The 18752-nt window shown below is 43.2% G+C and overlaps 1 protein-coding gene across 1 annotated transcript; it reads right to left on the bottom strand.

Moving 5' to 3' along the window:
- Window positions 1–5615: 5615 nt before the first annotated feature.
- B3GNT9 (UDP-GlcNAc:betaGal beta-1,3-N-acetylglucosaminyltransferase 9) lies at window positions 5616–6899 on the bottom strand. The gene has a single exon (XM_067549939.1). The coding sequence runs from the start codon at window positions 6897–6899 to the stop codon at window positions 5616–5618; it is 1284 nt and encodes a 427-aa protein (XP_067406040.1).
- Between the last annotated feature and the right edge of the window lie 11853 nt (window positions 6900–18752).

The raw sequence follows: 18752 nt of genomic DNA, 5'->3' as shown, positions 1-18752 counted from the left end.
GTTTACTTACTATTGAGGTCAAATTAACAGGCCTGTAGTAACCCAGATCACTTTTTTTCCCTTTCTTAAAAATAGGAACTATGTTAGCAATTCTCCAGTCATATGGTACAGCCCCTGAGTTTAGAAGATTCATTAAAAATCGTTGCTAATAGGCTTTCAATTTCATGTGCTAGTTCCTTTAATATTCTTGGATGGAGATTATCCGGCCCCCCCATTTAATCCCATCAAGATGTTCGAATTTGGCTTCTACATCGGATGTGGTAATTTCTACCTCCATATCCTCATTTCCATTAGCCACCCTACCACTATCCCCAAACTCATCATTAGCCTCATTAAAAATGGAGGCAAAGTATTTGTTTAGATAAGTAGCGTAGAGTCCTAAGTAACAAGTACAGTTGAGTCATAAGCAAAGAGAGAAATCAATGGGAGAATCTGCTCCACATGTTAGATGCCTATACACAAATGCTAGGAGTATGAGGAATAAACAGGAAGAAATAGAAATATCAGTGCATAGTTAATTTTTTACTTCACTGGTGTCACACAGCCTTGATGGGGTAAAGGTCATGACTGGAATATCGGTATAGTGGGGTATAGCTTGTTTAGGAAGCACTGGGAGAAGGTGTTCCATTATACATTAAGAATATATACACTTGTTCTGAGGTCCAGAAGGAGGTGGGAGGTAGACCAGTTGGGAGTCTCTGATAAAGATAAAAGGGCTAAAAAAAAATTAAGGTGATCATGTTAGGGCTCTATTATATGCCACCAAATCCAGGAAGAGAAAGTTAATTAGACAGGACTACAACAAATTACAGAAATACCTAAAACACACAACCTAGTAGTAATGGGGGACTTTAATACCAGATGTCGGAAAAGTAATAAGGCAAAACAAGATTTCCTGTAAGTTCTCTGAATGTACTGAGGACAACTTTTTGTGTCTGAAAGTGGAGGAAGTAACCAAGGGGACAGCCCTTTTAGACTTGGTTCTGACCAACAAGGAGCAATTGGTAGTTAATATGAAGGTGAAAGGCAAGTCAGGTGAAAGTGGTCATGAAAGGATAGATTTCATGATTCTAAAGAAAGGAAGGAGTGAGCTGCAGAATAAGGATAGTGGACTTCCAAAAGGCAGACTTTAACAGACTCAGAGAACTGGTAGGGAAGGTTCCACAGGAAGAAAATGTAAGGGAGATAGGAGTTCAGGAGAGCTGGCAGTTTCTCAAGGAGACTATTAAAGGCACAGTTGCAAACTACCCTGAAGCAAAGGAAAGATGAAAGGATAGTAAGAGGCCAGTATGGCTTCATCAGGAGCTCTTTTAATACTTGATCTGCAGTCTGAGGGATCTTCTATAGAGAAGCTACTGATGGGCTTTAAGAATAACAAGAAACTCAGTTCTAAACTGCTTAATCTTAGGAGCCCTGCTCACACCTAATAGTTAAACAGAGGGGATGAGGACAGCAACTTTTCTTTCTTGGTTTTATCAGGTGCCTGCTGTTGATCAGCTGAGCTGAGGATGTTTGGCTGGATGGGGAGAGAGGCCTTAAAAATAGTAGGGGGGAGGCTAAAAATGAAGCAGCTTTTTTTTTTCTTGTAACCCTTTTCTCTTTAATATGTTTCTTTGTTGGCTGTTTGTATTGGGCCAAAAGATGCTTGTCCCTTATGTAGATGCATTAGGGGAGATTGTCATAATATCTTCTCCCGCTGTGCAAGACTTGTGTGGGTTGGAGCTACTGGCAGTTTTGAATTTCTTAGAAGGGGATTTGGTTGTGGTCCTTGTGTGCAAGATGGCTGTGCTGCAGAAAGAACAGCTACATCTTACGGGTGTATCAAAGTCCATCTCATGCTCTGCTCCCCCTGGTGCCTCTGGAGACATTTATGCTTTTACACAGGCATTGCACTTTCTGGTCCTCGCAGCACACTGCTGCGTAAGAAGTATAAATTAGCCTCTTACTTTATTTAGCGTTATATATTTTCTCTCTAGCAAAACCATGTGAAATACAATCTTATTTCTCTAATCAACCATTTCCCATGTGCAGCCCTCTCCAGCATGTGTTGCTGCCGTGTTTTGTGAGGAGCCCTTTTGCCTGACTTGTGTGTAGCAACTCCCACAGTGTTGACCTTTTGCCAAATCCACCTCTCTTAATAAAGTTGACCCTCCTGCCCTCCTCTTCAGCTATGAGGCCAAATCCTACTCTTCATTGACTTCACTCGACTACTCCCATGAGTAAGACGAGCAGGATTAGTAGATCTGTGCTCACTGATTGCACTGGTTTTACCCTCTCTTCCCAGCAATGTGCTTAACCATCAGGAAAACCCAACTTTCTGTTGCCAGCAACCATTTCACCTCTAATTCTAAAAGGTTTCATGCTGAAGTGGAATAGTCAGGCAGTGTGTTCTAACTGATAAATGCAGTAATGATTTCTCCCATTTCAGAACTCCAGAAATCTTTCCTGCAGCTCACATTGCAGTGAGATGGTGAATCATCCTTATCAGAGCCTGGTTCAAAAGACAAAGATTCCAGCTGGCATTTTCAAAGGGAGCTGATGCATGTTAGCTCCCAACTCCTACTGGAATTCAATGGGATTTGGGCACCTAACTCATTTAGGTTCTTTTGTAAATCCAAATCCTGGGGGAGTGGGATGTTCAGACACAAAGGATCTCAGTCTGTTATGAAAGGCTCACCAGCCTGCTAAAAGTAGGAGAGCTACAGCCCCTCGGTGATAATAGATGTGTTTTATACTGGGTGACTGGATCTATTTTTTCATAGAGGCATGTGTGATAATTACACGGATTTTTATTTTGGTATACATTTGTATCTTGATGCTGACATTTTACAAGGAGATGGACTGCTTTAAAATCAAACTGAATGGGCAACCCAGAAAGTTTTGACAAATAAAAAGGACTTTGTGGCCCTTCTATAGATAACAGTCCTCTAGTTTTTTTTTTTTTTTTTTTTTTTAAAGTGAAGAAATGAGACATTCCAAAGACTGGGAAAACGGGAGGCAAGAATGTGCCAGTTCTACTGTCAGCCTTCAGCAGCTGCTGAATACTAGCCTTTCTCTGTCCCAGGCAGCTCTGCCAGTCTTCTGGCTGAGTTTCCCCCTCCTTTTCAATGAAAGTCAAAACAAGACCAGTTCTGTCAAGGCTGTGTCCTAGCTCCTTCCTCTTCCACTGCAAAACCCTCCTTATAATTCTGCCTCCATCCTGTTGGGAGGGTTGGGGGGATATTTGCATTGAATCCAGTGGATACTGTGGAACTATATTCTGAGTGGGCTGCAGCTATGGAAACCACGTATAAGAGGGAGGAGGCAGTCTGCTTTGCCTCCCCCCCTCCCCAGCTTGAAAGAAAGGACTGGTGGACCTTGACTAATTATGTGATAAGAAATCGTGAGGTAAGCACAATTTTTTTTATTTTTCTTTTTTAAGCATGAAAAATTTGCTGTGGTATCCAAGACAACTAACATTTCGTCAGGTGCTTTCTCTGCTCAGAAATAAAAGCGTATGTTAGTTTTACTAAGTCACACACACCATATTCATCTTGATAACTGGATATGCATGTTCATATACTGTCACTTAACTGCAATAGAAATAATTTCCCAACTAGCAAACTAATCACCACAAGGCTTTTCTGTACAGTTCATAAATACATATACATGGCACATTTACCAACCTCTTGTGATGGCTTTCCAACCAACAACACTGGGACTGATTTCTACTCCCTGCAGACCTACCGTACATGTTCTCCTGAAAGTGCATTATCGTAAGATCACATTCTAACCAGGAGAGAACACATCCCTGCGCTTCACCAGTAATCACTATAGACATTAATAGACTCCCTCCCTGCCAGCTGTGCTGCATGGTGAAAGTTAGAATTGAGACCATGGTATAGCACATGGGAAAAGCTGTGAAAGAGACCTGTGCTATAGGCCCCAAACCAGGAAAATCAGCCCTCTGCAGGACAGGCTTTACACATGGCTTAAAGTCAATGGGACTTAAGCACATTCTTAAGTTCTCATTAAGGCTTAAGGCTCAGATATTGAAAGGTATTTAGGGGCCTAACTCCCATTGGTTTCAAAGAGAATTAGGTGCCTAAATTAGCAATCACAGTTTCAGCTGTACATCGAGACCGATAACCTTCTGGATCAAAAGGCCTTTCCTCACCCTCTTTAAGAGATTCACTTCCTACTTGTGAAGTCCAATGAGTATTTATTTTAAGGTTACCTGTTATCAGAAAATAAAATGCTGTAAATGCTGAAATGCTGTCCAAGCTGTGTTGAATCAAGCAGTCCAGTGATCTTCTCCAAAAGCTAAATGCTTATACAAAAACTTTAAATGATACATTGAACGCCACCAAGTGGCAGAAAGTTGTTTGTTTTGTTTGCTTGTTTTTGTCTGCAATATGTTCTGAGGAGCTTTTATTTCGAAGCCGTTGTGTCTGAAGGATGTTTTCCTTCTCCTGTCTGAAAAGGCCCAGCTGGTTCTCATATTTGATTTCCCTCACTACAAAAATGCCTGAATCTCTATAAACTAGTCCTGTATGTTAGTAATTTCTTCCAGATCAAAGAAGAGAAAGAGAGACGCACAGAGGGCAGTTCTGTATGCCTTTGCCATGGTTCTGCTCATGAGCAGAGGTCTGAAATGGAGCTAGGCTGATTGACCCCAGCTGAATATCTGGACACTCGTGGTGAGATGATCAGCTGTTGTCATCAGATGATTTTCAGCTTTCATTGACTGTAAATCAATTTACAAAATTAAAAAAAATAAAAGCCCAGCTCAGCAAGCTGCCGTGAACCCGCCCAATTTGCATCCTGACTCAGTATCAATTTAGCAGGAGTTTAATCGACATGTTGCTCAATACATAGGGAGGGGGCAACAATGAAACATCTTACTCTCACCTTCAAAGCCCTTCACATCTCTGACCCTTCCTATTTATCTGTGGGTCTCTGTTCGTCTTGTCTCCTCACCCATCATCTGTTCTGCCAACTTCCAGTTTGTCTCCTCTCTTTCTCCCATGCTGCCCAATCTGCATGGATCCCCCTCCCTGGATTAATCCATGACACCACTTCCCTCTTCTCCTTCAAGGCCCACCTATGCTGTGACACCTCCAAGCAGTCAGCCCTGCCAGTGGTGGCTTGGTTTATGCGTCAGCTGGGGAGAGCTGATTTTCCTGATTTTAGCTATTGCACAATTTTGGGTGGTTCTAGATGGCTCTCAGTAAGCCGAGATCTATGTAGCAATGATTTTTATCTTCATGACCCTTATCTTCATCTCCCACCCTACCCCTCTCCTTTTATGTCACACTCACTTTTCATATTAAGTCGCATATTAGATTATAAGAGCTTTTGGGACTGTATTTTACTATGTGTTTGTATGCAGAATAGTCCTTGCTAGGGTCTTTAAGCACTACTGTGCTACTAATAAATAATAATAAATTAAATCTAGTTTTGTGAATTCCTTGGAATCAGGTTAAGGAAAAAATCCTACTGTATATAATATGCGCAAGCGTGGAAGTCTGACCAACGTCTGCAAGAGTATGTCCTTGTCTCCCAATACTTCAAATGAGATGCACTAAATCAGCATGCTTGGTTGCAATCCTGCAAGATTCTTCTGAGCTGGTTTATCACCTGCTTCTGCCATGCTTAGCCTGCATTATGAGACGACTGCTGTCTGTCATCGCTTCGGTATTTTTCCTCTTCCATTGGAAAGGCTTCTTCACCTGCTTCTTCTGCGTGCAGGAAAGCCGTGGGCTATGAAGCAGATTCCACATTAGCCAGATTTCGGCTACTTTTAGACTGTGAACTACCATGAGATCTTTGTAAAAGCAAGGGTCAAATGTCTGCAGGTGTGGGGCAGCTGAGGGTTTCACGATACCAAACGTCTTGAATCCTTCATGTGAAACAGGTTTGAGGTTGATTCTCTGCAAACACATGCCCAAAAAGACGTCATCAATGGGGAAGAGCTCCACCTCTTTGCAAGCCTGGAAGAGCTTTCGCATGGTGCTGCTGGACAATAAGAAGCCCCCTCCCCCTGCATAGACTGGGTACGTGCCTAGCCCATACATAGTTTCTGGGATGTAATATTTACTCTTCTGCACTCGAATTGGGTGAGCATTGTATATGATGTCCCCGACAAAGAGGTCTTCTTCGGGGTCACATCTCTCAAGAAAGTCAACAATGTTCTCCACATTGACAAAAACATCAGCATCCCCTTTAAAGATGAACTTCACACTGGAACAAAACTCGTCAGCCCAGTTCAGGAAGTGGATCTCTTTCAGGGTCAGGTTAAAAAAGGTATCCAGGAAGTCCCAGAGTAAAATGTCCCGGTACATCAGACTCTCCTGATGGACAAGAATCTCCCATGTTGCCAGTGCTGTCTTATTCTTTGGTATTCCCAGGAGGAAAACTCTTTGAACCTGCACTCCATTCACCACACCCTCCCTGCCCCAGGTCTTACGGACGATCTCACGTCTGTCAAAGTCCTCAATTACCGATTTGATGGCTATAAGCAGGAAGGGGCCTCCAGGTGTTCTCGTGCATTTCTTGGGCTGGTTAATGAGAAGATCAAAGTTCCGGTTGTCCTTGTTTAGAAGGTAGTGCTTGAAGTCAAAGGCAGAATGAGTCAGCGGAGGCGAAGTGGTAGTTTGGACGAAGTGGTAGTTACTTGCCACCTCTGCACCTTTAGCGATAGTAATGATTCTGGGTTGGGCAAATGTCACATCCACTGGAGAATGTCTCTTGGGGCCTTCAAGACCTGGGAAGATCCTCTGCGTTGGTGAAGGTTTTTTGTGCGTTTGCTCCCTGTTTCCTGTTGGGGATGTATGCTCCAACTGGGAATAGAGTAAAGAGCAAAGCAGTACCACCAAGAATAGGGTGCAGATCACATCCCCTTTGAGCCGAACTCTCATTGTCTCCACGCTGCTTGTAGGGAATGTTAAAAGCTGTGTTTGGTGACCTGCTCAAAATTCATGTCCATCTGCAAATAAATACATTGTACATTAGTGCAGAGCACTTAATATCTTCAGAGCATTCTGTAAATATTAATTTAACACCCATGAGACACCCAGGAGGGAGGTATTAATATTTTCATTTTAATAATGGCAATGCTGAGGCCCACTAAGTGCTTTATCAAATGCTAGACAACAAAGCAGTGGCTGAGCGAGGGGTTGAGCTCAAGAGGACCTGGCTTCCAGTCATCCGCTCAGATCTTTAGACCATGTTGTGTTCTTAAAACTTCTCCACTGATACAGTGCTTGATCCACCCACTCTCCAAAAACACAAAAGATCCCACCATTGTGTCCTACAACAACATAGTGTAAAACTATGATCAAAACCATCCTCCTTGTCTCATATTAAAAAAAAAAAAACCTTGACAATATTAAGTGGCTTCTTTTGTCCCCTCCATGTTGTTCAAAAGCAGACACACACATCAGGCAGCTGAAGGCCAAACTTTTCAAATGGCCACACACAAAAGTAAGCAGGCATTTCTGAGCATGCCCAACAAATGCAGACATATCCCACTGCAGGGAGGGGGGCTGTGTGCATGCATATACACATTTGTGTGCAGACCCTGACATCTACACACACACAGTGGTAATTGCACAAATAAATGGGGCAACTTTCAACATGCACATTTGGCCCTTTGTTTCCCCTGGTATTTTTAAACTGTTAAAAATGTCTGCTTTTAAAATAGTTATTTCTGGCAATATAGTAACTTTAGATGGACACAACATCATTTTAGAGATGGCAGATCTGCCACAATGGGTCGGACCAATGGCCCACATTGCCTATGACAAATGACCAATATCTGCGGCATCAAAGGTAAAGAAAAGAGTCCATATTATACCCATAGCTAATCATGGAATGCTGCATGAAGATGGGGGCTAGGGAAGAATGCTTTATTTGACAGATGAGATCAGCTTTTCTCCTAAAATGAGATTTGCTTGCCCACTTATGCTTCTCCCAGAGATCTTCTATTCCATTAGATTAGTAGCTAAACTGCAAAAGAAAAATAAGAATTAGAAGGATGCAGAATCTAAATATAGTCCAGGAAAAGACTTGGTCATGTGTGTATAGCTGGAACAGACACAGATCCTTTTCACCACAGTACACGTAGCCACGTTGTTTCCCACAGTAGCTAAATAACTAAGTGTAACAGATTTAAACTGACCATGAGAGTTGTTCCAACTGTCCTTAGAAGCAATTGGTTCCTTTTTTCCCCAGAGAAGTGTGTGTGTATTTATTTAAACCTTATGCAAACGGGGAGGTGGTGATGAGAATCTGAGAACTATCAGCTCCAGTGGTAAAAGATCATTATGATTGATACACACACCCACAATATTACAATTATATCTGATTACAAAAATCCTATAGTTGCCATCATTTACATTCATAGATTTTAAGGCCAGAAGGTACCATTCTGGTCATCTAGTCTGACCTGCTTAACAAAGAATTGATGCCTATGGGATCCCTCCAGAAGCACACCCGCTCGATGATTCTTCCCATTTAACATTCCATTTTGAGACCTCGGTTAGCCAATTCTTAGTCCATTTATTGTGTGCCATGTTAATTTTATCTCACTCTAGTTCCATAATCAGAATGTTGTGCAGTACCAAGTCAAATACCTTACAGAAGTCTAAGTATATTACACTGACATTATTACCTTTATCAACCAGACTTGTAATCTCATCAAAGATAGTATCAATTTAGTTTGACAAGATTTATTTCCCATACCACCCACATTGATTGGCATTAATTATATTGCCCTTTTTTAATTCTTTACTAATCAAATCCTGGATCAGCCATTCCATTGTTTTGCTGGGATCGATGTCAGGATGACAAGCCTATAATTACTGTCATCCCATCTACTTTTTTTAAATAATGGCACAAAATTAGTTTTCTTCCAGTCCTCTGGAATGTCAAGTTTTCCAGAACTACTCATTTTAAAAGTCACTGTAGTAGCTGTTGCTTAACATCCTCCTTCGTAACTGTTGGAATAGAGATTATTGCATCCTCCTCCTCCTCTTGTGGTTCTATCCTCTGGCTTTTTCCTAAATACAGACCGGAAATGTTTATTGAAAATGTCTTCCTTTTCTGTATGGTTGTTGGTTATTCTAACATTTCCATCTAGTCATGGACAAATACCATTGTTATGGTTCCACTTATTCCTGATATACTTAAAAAACTCCATATCTCTGCTGAGCATAGATTTCGCCATATGTCCTTTTGCTTCCCTTATCAGTTCTTTATAGTGCCTAGCTTCCATTTATATTTGTCCTCCTTTTTTTTTAATGTCACATTTTCTTTTAATTGCTGACTTCCCTTTCCCTCCTAGTCAAGCTCTTTTTTAGTTTGGTTGGTTGAGAATATAGCCTTCTTTCTTGGTTGTGACTTTTTGGAAATTTAGTAAAATGTTCATATACAATTCCAAACTATTGTTCATATTTTTTTGTTTAATTTTTTTCTTCCAGCTAATTTGATTCTTAAATGTTTTCAGCTTTGTGAAGCAGGACCCTTTGGAGCCTTAAGTGTGTGTTTGTGTAAAACTGGCTGGGACTTTATTATGTTTGTACATAAGAAATGTAATCAAGTCATGATCTCATGCACCTAGTCTGTAATCAGTTTCTCTTTATCTTTCTTGATGAGGTCTAACATAGACCTCTAAGGCAATAGTCATCTATCATTTTTAAACATTCTAAGGATGTTATAGTACTGGCAACATGAGACTTCCAGCACGTCACTCAGATTGAATTTCATCCAGTAATTCTTACATCAAGCCCCAGTTTATCCACAGGCCCTAATAGGAGTGCATAGGACTGTTCTTAAGTGGTTCTGTTCCTTTCCTGTCAGTGAGATCTCAGGGGGATTTGAAGGAAATTATATTTCTTCGCCAAGGTGCTCTCATGTAGGGTGCCACCAGTTCCATCATATCACCCCTCTCATTCAATGAGGGGCCATTAACCTTCAGTGAGAAGACATGGACTGTGGAGCCTGCAGTATGTTGAAAGACTACCCAGGTCTATGTCTACATCTCCCCTGACCCAGTGGGAGAGGTCAAGCACTCTGTCTGGAGATCACAGCATGCATGTGCAGATGGCTGAGGCTCAGACCTGATACATCTGAGCTGGCATTGGGAGGTAAGAGGAGTGGGATAGATTATATTTGCCCTTGACAAGGTGTGCACCCACATTTGGTTAATGAATACACAGTCTGGGGTTGGGCAAGCTCTCCAGCTACTTTGTGTTGGACAGGGGGTATTTGCAGTGATTAGGATGGTTTCTTTGCATCCGTGTCTGGCTTTAAGTTATGCCCTTTTCTGTTGTGTGTAGACCTCACTGCTATCATCCAGGCCTTTATCACCTTGCAACTAAACTTCTGCAATTTGCTGTGTGTGGGGCTAAACCTTAAATCCAATTGAAAGCTGCAGATGGTGCAGAAAGCTGCAGCCCATTTATCACACACACTGATCTCACTAAGAACATATTCTAATGCTCTGGGATCTGTACTGGCTGCCTCTGGGTTTCCAGAGACAGTTTAAAGTGCTGGTGCTGACTTCTAAGGCTCAAAGGCCCTGATTTTTGAAGGTACTTGGGCATTGCTACCCATTTTAAAAAGGGATTTAGGCTCCTAAGTGCCTAAACCCCATTGACTGTCAATGGGATTTAAGCTCCAAAGCTATTGACTTTAGAAAACGTGAAGGCTGTTCAGTGCCTTCCAGGATTGGTCCCTATATGAGAAAATCCAAGATATATCGGCAAGTGATCATATCTCTGATCAAGTTAAAAGCTTTCAGTGTTTTTCATAAAATCATGTCTCCTTCCCCATTTGAAAGATGTTTTTTTTCTTTTGTGTAAATGTCTGATCTTAAATCAGCTCTCAGATTCCAGATGTTTATTAAGGAGTGGGATAAAAACTGGTCTCTTTACTGCATTTAATTTTATTGTCTAGGACTTGGAATAAAATGAGTGTGTGTCATGAAGCTCGCAATTTCCATGACTTACAGATTTATCCTGCCAACACTGTGGAGTCTGGCAGTAGGATTCTTGTGGAGGAGCCAAAAAAAATCCTGGATTGTTACATGCACGGGCCGCTGGCCCAGTCCCTTTTCTGTGTTTTCATGTACTGAAGGAAAGGATTCTGAAGTACAGCAATGTAATGCTGAAATAAAACGGTTTAATGCTGAATATAAACTTTGAGTTGAATAGGAATTGCTAACCCTGATCCTATGTCAAATTACATGGACCTTTATGTCAATGGTGGATATTTTTACAGTAATCATCATGGCCTTGGCTGTCAGCTAGGAGTCGGTTCTGTTTGAATTTGTCAGTGTGGGAAAAGCTGTGAGTCCTGTTACTGAGCTTGGCCAACAAGATATTGATGAGTCCTTCTATTTCTTGAGTATTTGGGGTCAGAGGGAACCTTTTTAGTAAAGAGCATAGAGTTTAAATAACTGGTCCTTTTACTGGACCTAGTGCTGATTTGGGAGCCAGAAGCTGAAATGCAGTAAAGGGGGCTGTGTGCATTTGTGTACTGGCTTCTGTAGGGATTCAGAAGCGCAATTTGTGGCTAGTTGGGAAGCCTGACTTCAGTGTCACCCACCAGTGCTGGGAGAATGTGCTCTCTGTTTGCAGCCTGCCCTGACCTTGGCATTTTCAGGGGGCTACCCTGGGCACGGGATGGGTCACAGAGGCCTGAGGGTCAATTGCCAAGGTCTGCCCAATCAGATTGCTTGCGCCTTCCCCCCCGCCCCCAGTGGATGTGAAATCTTGAAATAGATGGCTTTTCCCTTGGCTAGAAGGCCTGTGCAGTGTTTTGACTTGCCCCAGCCAGAAGGCTGTGTGGCCCCAAACTGTGTTTGCTGGCTGCCTTAGCCAGAGGGTTAGGTGAAAGCCTGCCCTGCCCAGACTGCTAATTGACTGTTGTTTGTTGCCTGATGCAGTGAGACAGGCTCAGAAGGAGGCCAAGCTGAGTCCGAGGGACCACTGCAGAAGGGAACTCTGCTGTTTTGGTGACTCCCAGGCCCTGGTGAGTCTTATTCTCTTTCTAAAATTTCTAAACAAAGCATGCATTGTTTTACAGCACCTTAAACTGTGAGAGAATCAGACTGCATTGTTTGTTGTGGCATTACATTAAAAACTTCCAAAAATGCATCCACTGGTTAGTTTCATTCCCCTTAAGCAGTAAAGCAAATAGCAGCGAACATCAGAGTCTGTCCCTCCAGGACACAGATGGAAGAAAGCAGCCCTCCTCCTTAAAGAACAGAAATACCAATAGGAAGAATACATCAAACAAGTTAATAAACAGCTCTGTCCAGATCCAGACATGTAGCTGAGTTGAACTCTGCCATGACTTCGTGTGGCAGATGTGTGGCCTGAACTGACAGTCCATTGCACCCAGCTGTGCAGAATCTGAGCATCTCTTGATTCTGGGGACAGAAGGATTTCAGTGGGAGGTTATCGCAGCATGCAGCCAGATTCCCGTGCAAAAAAATTAAAATAACTCCAGGCAATCGCCAGCCAGGCTGCACCGCAAAGGTACACTTTTAAATGTATTGTGTGTAATCGTTCACCTGAAACGTCGATTCATTTCACTGCACCAGGACTCAAGCAACCTGGTTCTAGTCCTGACTCTACCACTGATCCGCTTTGTGACCTTGAGCAAGGCACGCCCCCTCTCTGTGTTTCACTTTCCTCCTTCTGTAAAAGAGGGATAATGATCATTATCTTCCTGGCAAAGCACATTGAGAATTGAAGTGCAGATTATTGTGGTTTTGCTCACTGTTTTGTGTTTGCTTGAAAAGGGACCTTCCAGGCTGCTAAATATATTGCACATTTGTCTCTCCTCCCTGCAGCAATCTGCGAGCTCTCTTGGAACGTCTTCTAAAATGCTGTTCTGTAACTCTCTAGCAATTCTGGTTCTGTTCACCAAGACCTCCTATGCTTCTTTCAAAGGTAGACTAGGAGGAAAAAGCAGGAAGCCTATTCTTTCTCCAGGGACCAAATACCTCATTTCACAAAGCAACTGCAGAGCAGGATCCTGGCCCATTCTCCATTGGAACCAACCAGGCCTCCACGCTAAGTGTAGACGAGGAATAGGCTCCAGGGTAAGTTTTCTGTGCAGAAACCACTACATATGGTGGGCCCAAGTCTATTTTAAAACAAACAACATCTTCCTACCCATAAGCAATAATGGAGACAGACGTAGATTTTCTTGTGAACTGGAAAGCCAGATACTTTTCTTTTTTTTAAAAAAACAAATAATCAGGTTTTTTTCTTTCAAGGAAGATACTGTCTCTTTAGCCTGCAAAGGGTCAGAGCTCATGGTTCTATGCCCTGCTAACCTGCGTGTGAGCAGACTGAGAGCAGGCCCAGCATCTTGCTTTGGCCCGCTCCAGCAGGAAATGGGGCACAATCAGAGACTAGCTTCATGTGCCTCTCTCGGATGCATCGTCCAGCCACCGTTTCTCCCATGTTTCTCCACCCACTTGAAAAGAGCTAGAAGCTTTCTGGAACCAAGTCCTCGCAGATTAAATCCATCTGTGGGAATGATTCCCTCACCCACCCGTGACCTCAGAATGCACCCCCATTGAGAGTAGTGGGATTGCTGCCCCTTGACACACACCCCTAAGATGTGGCCAAGCAAAGTAGAGCAGGGGTGTCAAATATCTGGCCCGAGGGCCAGATACGGCCCACCAACCTTTTTGGTCCGGCCCCTGGTGGCGTTGCATGCTGTTGCGAGATCTCATGGCGTCGCACACCACCTCCAGAGAGTACAACGCCGCGAGATCTCACGGCAGTGCGTGCCGCCGCCAGAGAGTACAACACCGCGAGATGTTGCGGCGTCACGCCCTGCCATGAGATCTGTGTACTCTGGCGGCAGCGCGTGGAGCACTGTGTGCACGAGACACAGCGCTCCAAAAGGCGGGAGAGGGACAGTGGTCTTGGAGCATCGCACAGTACTATCATTCTTAATCATTGATCGATTCTTTTAATCGTAAAATAGTAGTAGTTGTAGAAGTGAATTTATTGCAGTTTTTATATCGCTGATATCTAGCAAATAAAACATAACACTACATAAAAATGGTTGTGCCCAATATTTCGATTTATGGTATGTATGGCCCACTTGAAGTACATTTAATTCAAGTCTGGCCCGCCATAGCAAATGAGTTTGACACCCCTGAAGTAGAGGACCAAGGCATTAGAGGTAGCAAGTGTTAGAGAGAAGCTGCTGTGTTAAGCTGTGCCACAGGCCCGAATCCTCTCCCAAAGTAGTGTTGTACAGCACTCACACTGGAGGGGCCTCACACTCTTCAGTCATCCCTTCTCCCTCCTGACACTTCAGAGCCTGCAACCACAACGGCCCTATGAGTCTCCAGTGGAAACAGTCTTTCCACAGGGTGGAGTTTCCACATCTTCTATAGAAGGGGGCTATTTAGATGTCACCCAGCCCCATCACCCAACTACACACACGTGAGAAGTCCCATTGAGCAGGGAATTTCATGCTCCCCTGCATCCCACAGAGAGCAGCTCCTCAGTTATTCTCCATGCTGAAAGGGGGAGAGGAGAGAGTGGTTTTGTTAGTGTGTTGGCACAAGCACTGGTCAAAGCAGTGACTGATCTGTCCCGTGTACCCTGTAACACTGGCCTCTGCTTGGCTCTGACACCAGGCCCTCAGGCCCATACCTTTCTGAGTGCAGAGCCTGTTTACTCAGGCTTGGAGCAAGCTCTCCTGATGTGACTCTTGGATAGGTTTCAAGCCATGCTTTATTTGCAGAGTACATGAGATTTTGCGCGTTGTGTGTTGGGGAAAGTTCCTTGCAGGAACCATTCTAATTGATTTTAAAACACCAGGTTATTAGATTCTCCTTCCACCAATGCCACGTCCTCCCTTCTCTCCTCTCCCTCCACTCAAAAAAGAGCCTGGCCAGAAATAAGACCAAGCCATGGAACTATGCAGCATTTACCAGAACGGGCTGGAGAGAGCCTAGCTCTGGGACCATTCATTCTGAGGCCAGAAGAGACCATCATGACAATCTAGTCTGACTTCCTGTATTACACAGGCCATAGAACTTCCCCAAGATAATTCCCAGAGCAGATCTGTTAGGAAAACCTCCAATCTTGATTTAAAAATTGTTAGTGATGCAGAATGCACCAGGACCCTTGGTAAATTGCTCCAATGGTTAATTACTCTCACGGTTAAAAATGTACACCCATATTTCCAGTCTGAATTTGCCTAGCTTCAACTTCCAGCCATGGGGAACATGTCAGACCTTTATCTGCTGGTGTGAAGAGCCCATTATTAAATATTTGTTCCCCGTGTAGGTATTTATGGACTAATCAAAATCACCCCTTAACCACTTCTCTGTTAAGCTAAATAGATTGAGCTCCTTGAGTCTATCACTGTAAAGCATGTTTTCTAATCTTGTCATCGTTCTCATGGGTTTCCTCTGAACCCTTTCTAATAGTATCAGCATCCTTCTTGAGTTGTGGGGACCAGAACTGGACATCCTATTTCAGCAGTGTGTTTCTGAGTCACTGCTTCCCAGGATAGAGCTCCCCCCCCACCCCCCCCAATCCTGTTTCCAGATGTATGTTTACATTTAGCCATATTAAGATACATAATGTTTGCTTGCACCCAGTTTACTAAGCGATCTAGACCGCGCTGAGCCCGTGACCTGTCATCGGGACAAGGCCTTCCCTCTATTTCAGATGACATCCACGTTTGGCCCCTTCGGAGCAGATCGGAGGTGTCCCATCAGTTCTCAGTACGGTGTTAATTCCGACATGAGTAGCTGAAATACTTCTTTTGCAGGAGCAAATTTTAACTACATGTATTTTTTAAATGGCAAAATGGTCTTTTCTGCACACTAAATTGCTGCTCCCTAATTAAAATCACTGTAAAACCTCTGAGTGCTTGGCAAAATGCTAGTACACTTTTCTGGGCTTGTCTTGCAATGCTGTTTCAGTTTTGACTGGGTTTCTTCAGGCAAAGTCATAAAAAGTTTGATACAAAAGGATGTGATTCCACGAAAACTTCTCTATGTGCATGAGAGGGCACCTCAGGAGGAGGTCTAATTTGAAGTTCTAAGGTTACACAGCAAAGCTTTGTGGTTTGATCTTCGCCAAACTAGGAACAAGATGCTTTGTGATACAGCCTGTTGGGAAGCCATGCAAATGTAGTATAAAGCCCTGGGAACGGAAGCAACAAAAGCAACCAGTAAAAAAAAATTATTTAAAAAAAAAAAAAAAAAAAAACAGCCTGATTAAGTTGCCTAGAAGTTTATAGATTCATAAACTTTGAAAATGTGCCATAAGATTTGTTTAGCTGAACATTTGAAAACAGCTTTTCGAATAAGCGTGGGGCCTGATCCAAACCCCCTTGAACTCAGTGGAACTTCAGTGATCAGCTCCATGATGAAACAGATTGTAAGCTCTCTGGGGCAGGGATTGTCTCTTCATTCAAGGGTTGTACAGCACCTAGCACGATGACTAAAGCTCCTAGGTGCTACCACAATATAAATAATTATTACTGCTAGGGGGCTAATAGTGGGTGTCCCTCTAGCAGATGGTATTGTGCTGATGCTATTAAACCCCAGTCAGGAGCAGGCCAGAAGTTTTTAAGCCTTCAGCCAGGAAAGACGATGCGATTAGTCCTGGGTGACCCTTCTGCAGAGCTCTGGCCCTTTAAAATGCACAACTGTTATTAATATTTATTATTGGTATTGCAGTAGCACCTAGGGCCCAGAGTCCCCTGGGGCTAGGCACTGTATAAACACAGGACAAAGAGATGGGACCTGGCCCCAAAGACCTTACAAAATCCCCTTTGTGAGCTGCCTCTTGTGCTAACACAGTTTAATGGACTAAATCAAGATTATTGCAGGACAGGATGATACAATTCTGACTAATTTGTCCATTCGCAATAATCCTATAAAGTGCATTAGTTTTTGAGCCGGTTTCTTCCTTTTTCTGGTGGGCCATTCTTTCATCACAGAGCCCCCTCGTTTCACCTAGTGGTTCTATCATTAGCCTTTTCTTTTTAATGCCACTGATGCACAAATCAGACTTTGAGAAAAGCTCTAAAAGGGTTTCGGAGGCAGAGATATCTGGCTATCTGTTTTTAGTTTCCAAATGCTGTATTCAATCAGCTTACCAAATGCAAAAAGCTCAGAAGCAATTGCTGTCTCCAGGGCAGTTTTCTGATGGCAAAATGTTGTAAAATAAACCAAAAATTAAATGGGGGGAGGAGAGAACCCAAATTGCAGCTGTTGAACCCAATCCTGGACCTGCACATGCTGAGTGCCCATGACTCCCACTGAAGTCACTGAGATTCAAGGGTGCTCAGTAAGGCAAGGGATTGGGCACACACAAATAGGCCTGGTATGAGTGGGGCTTACAGGATCTGGTCCTGTGGGCACAGTCTGGCCCACTCTGTGCATTAAATGCCAGGTGAAGTAGAGGGTGGGGGAAAGAACTGACCCTCCTCCTCACTTGCCTCTGCAACCTTTGGGTCACCCGGTGCCCCTAATGGCAAATCAAAGGAGCAGGCTAAGGGCAGCCAGTCATGGTCCAATGCATGGATCAGTGCAGACTGGGAGACATGGCCTTGTCCCCCCACCACCACTTTTGGGGCAGCCTGTGCCCAGGGGCGGGAGGTGTGCTAATAAGGCTGTTCCTGTGCACTTCCAAGCACCAAGACTGCAGTTATGAAATTATGACAGGCTGCCCTTGTGCCTAATGCAGGCTGCCGAAGAATAAGGAGGGAGAGAGAAAGGGAAAGTCCCTTGTGCTGTGAATCCACCCCATAAGGAGCCTTTCTAATTTGGCCCTTGGTGTGTAATATTAGAATAAACTCCAAATCCGGCTATTATTCAGAGGGACTGTTCCTTTCATCAGAAGTCTTTCGGGGTTGTTTGTTTTTTTGCTGACCTGACACGTAAGAGAAGTTTGGGTGGTTTGCAGCATCTGGCAAAGATTTTCAAAATATCAACATTGGAGGTAGGTCTGTAAATCCATACTTAAGCTCCCTTGTAGCAGGCCTGATTGTCAGACCTGCTCAGCACCCAGCAGCTCCCACTGAAGCCCAGCAGTTCTCAGCACTTCTGAAAATCAGGTTGCTTGTATAGCAGCTTAATATGGAATTAGGAGCCCACCTTTGGCCTCGTATTTTTGAAAACTTTGATCTCCATGTCCCCTAAGCTCCAGAATAAAAATATAGCCTTTATAGCAGTGAACATAAGTGCGTGGATTTTCTTGGTACTCGAAGTAAGCGACTACATCTGTTAAACCTCTGTTTCTCTCCCAACAATCTGCGTCACTTGCTTTATTTCCCTTTCCCCCCGTGAAATCAGCTTCTTTTGCTGATGTGCCATTAAAGAACAGCAATTAAAAGTACTTTAAAGTTCTCGCATTACCGTCTTTCATAACGATACACAATACTATTGCAGATTGTGATGCAAATATTGCAGTGTCCATAAATACATATTTAATAGTACTTTACGCTTTGAGTAGCCCCATCAATTTGAATCGGATACTCATGGAGTAAGAGACAATGTGAGTAAGAGTATCACAGTCTGACAAAAAGCTGTTAAAATGGTCATAGGTGACATTCTGTTAAATTCTAATGAAATAGATATATATTTACAATGATACATAGTTTGCAAAGTTATGTACACGTGGATTGAAATCCAAAGATTACAACACTGAAACACTGGTAAAGAGAATTTCATAAAAGTTGTGAGTGCAACCCAAAAAAGGTCTTGTAAA

Source organism: Emydura macquarii, unplaced genomic scaffold (genome assembly GCF_026122565.2).
Source record: "Emydura macquarii macquarii isolate MOO-44397 ecotype Brisbane River unplaced genomic scaffold, CSIRO-AGI_Emac_v2 contig_295, whole genome shotgun sequence".
Classification (NCBI taxonomy): domain Eukaryota; kingdom Metazoa; phylum Chordata; order Testudines; family Chelidae; genus Emydura; species Emydura macquarii.
Note: the sequence above shows the minus strand (reverse complement) of the source record. Positions and strands in the feature narration are given on the sequence as shown.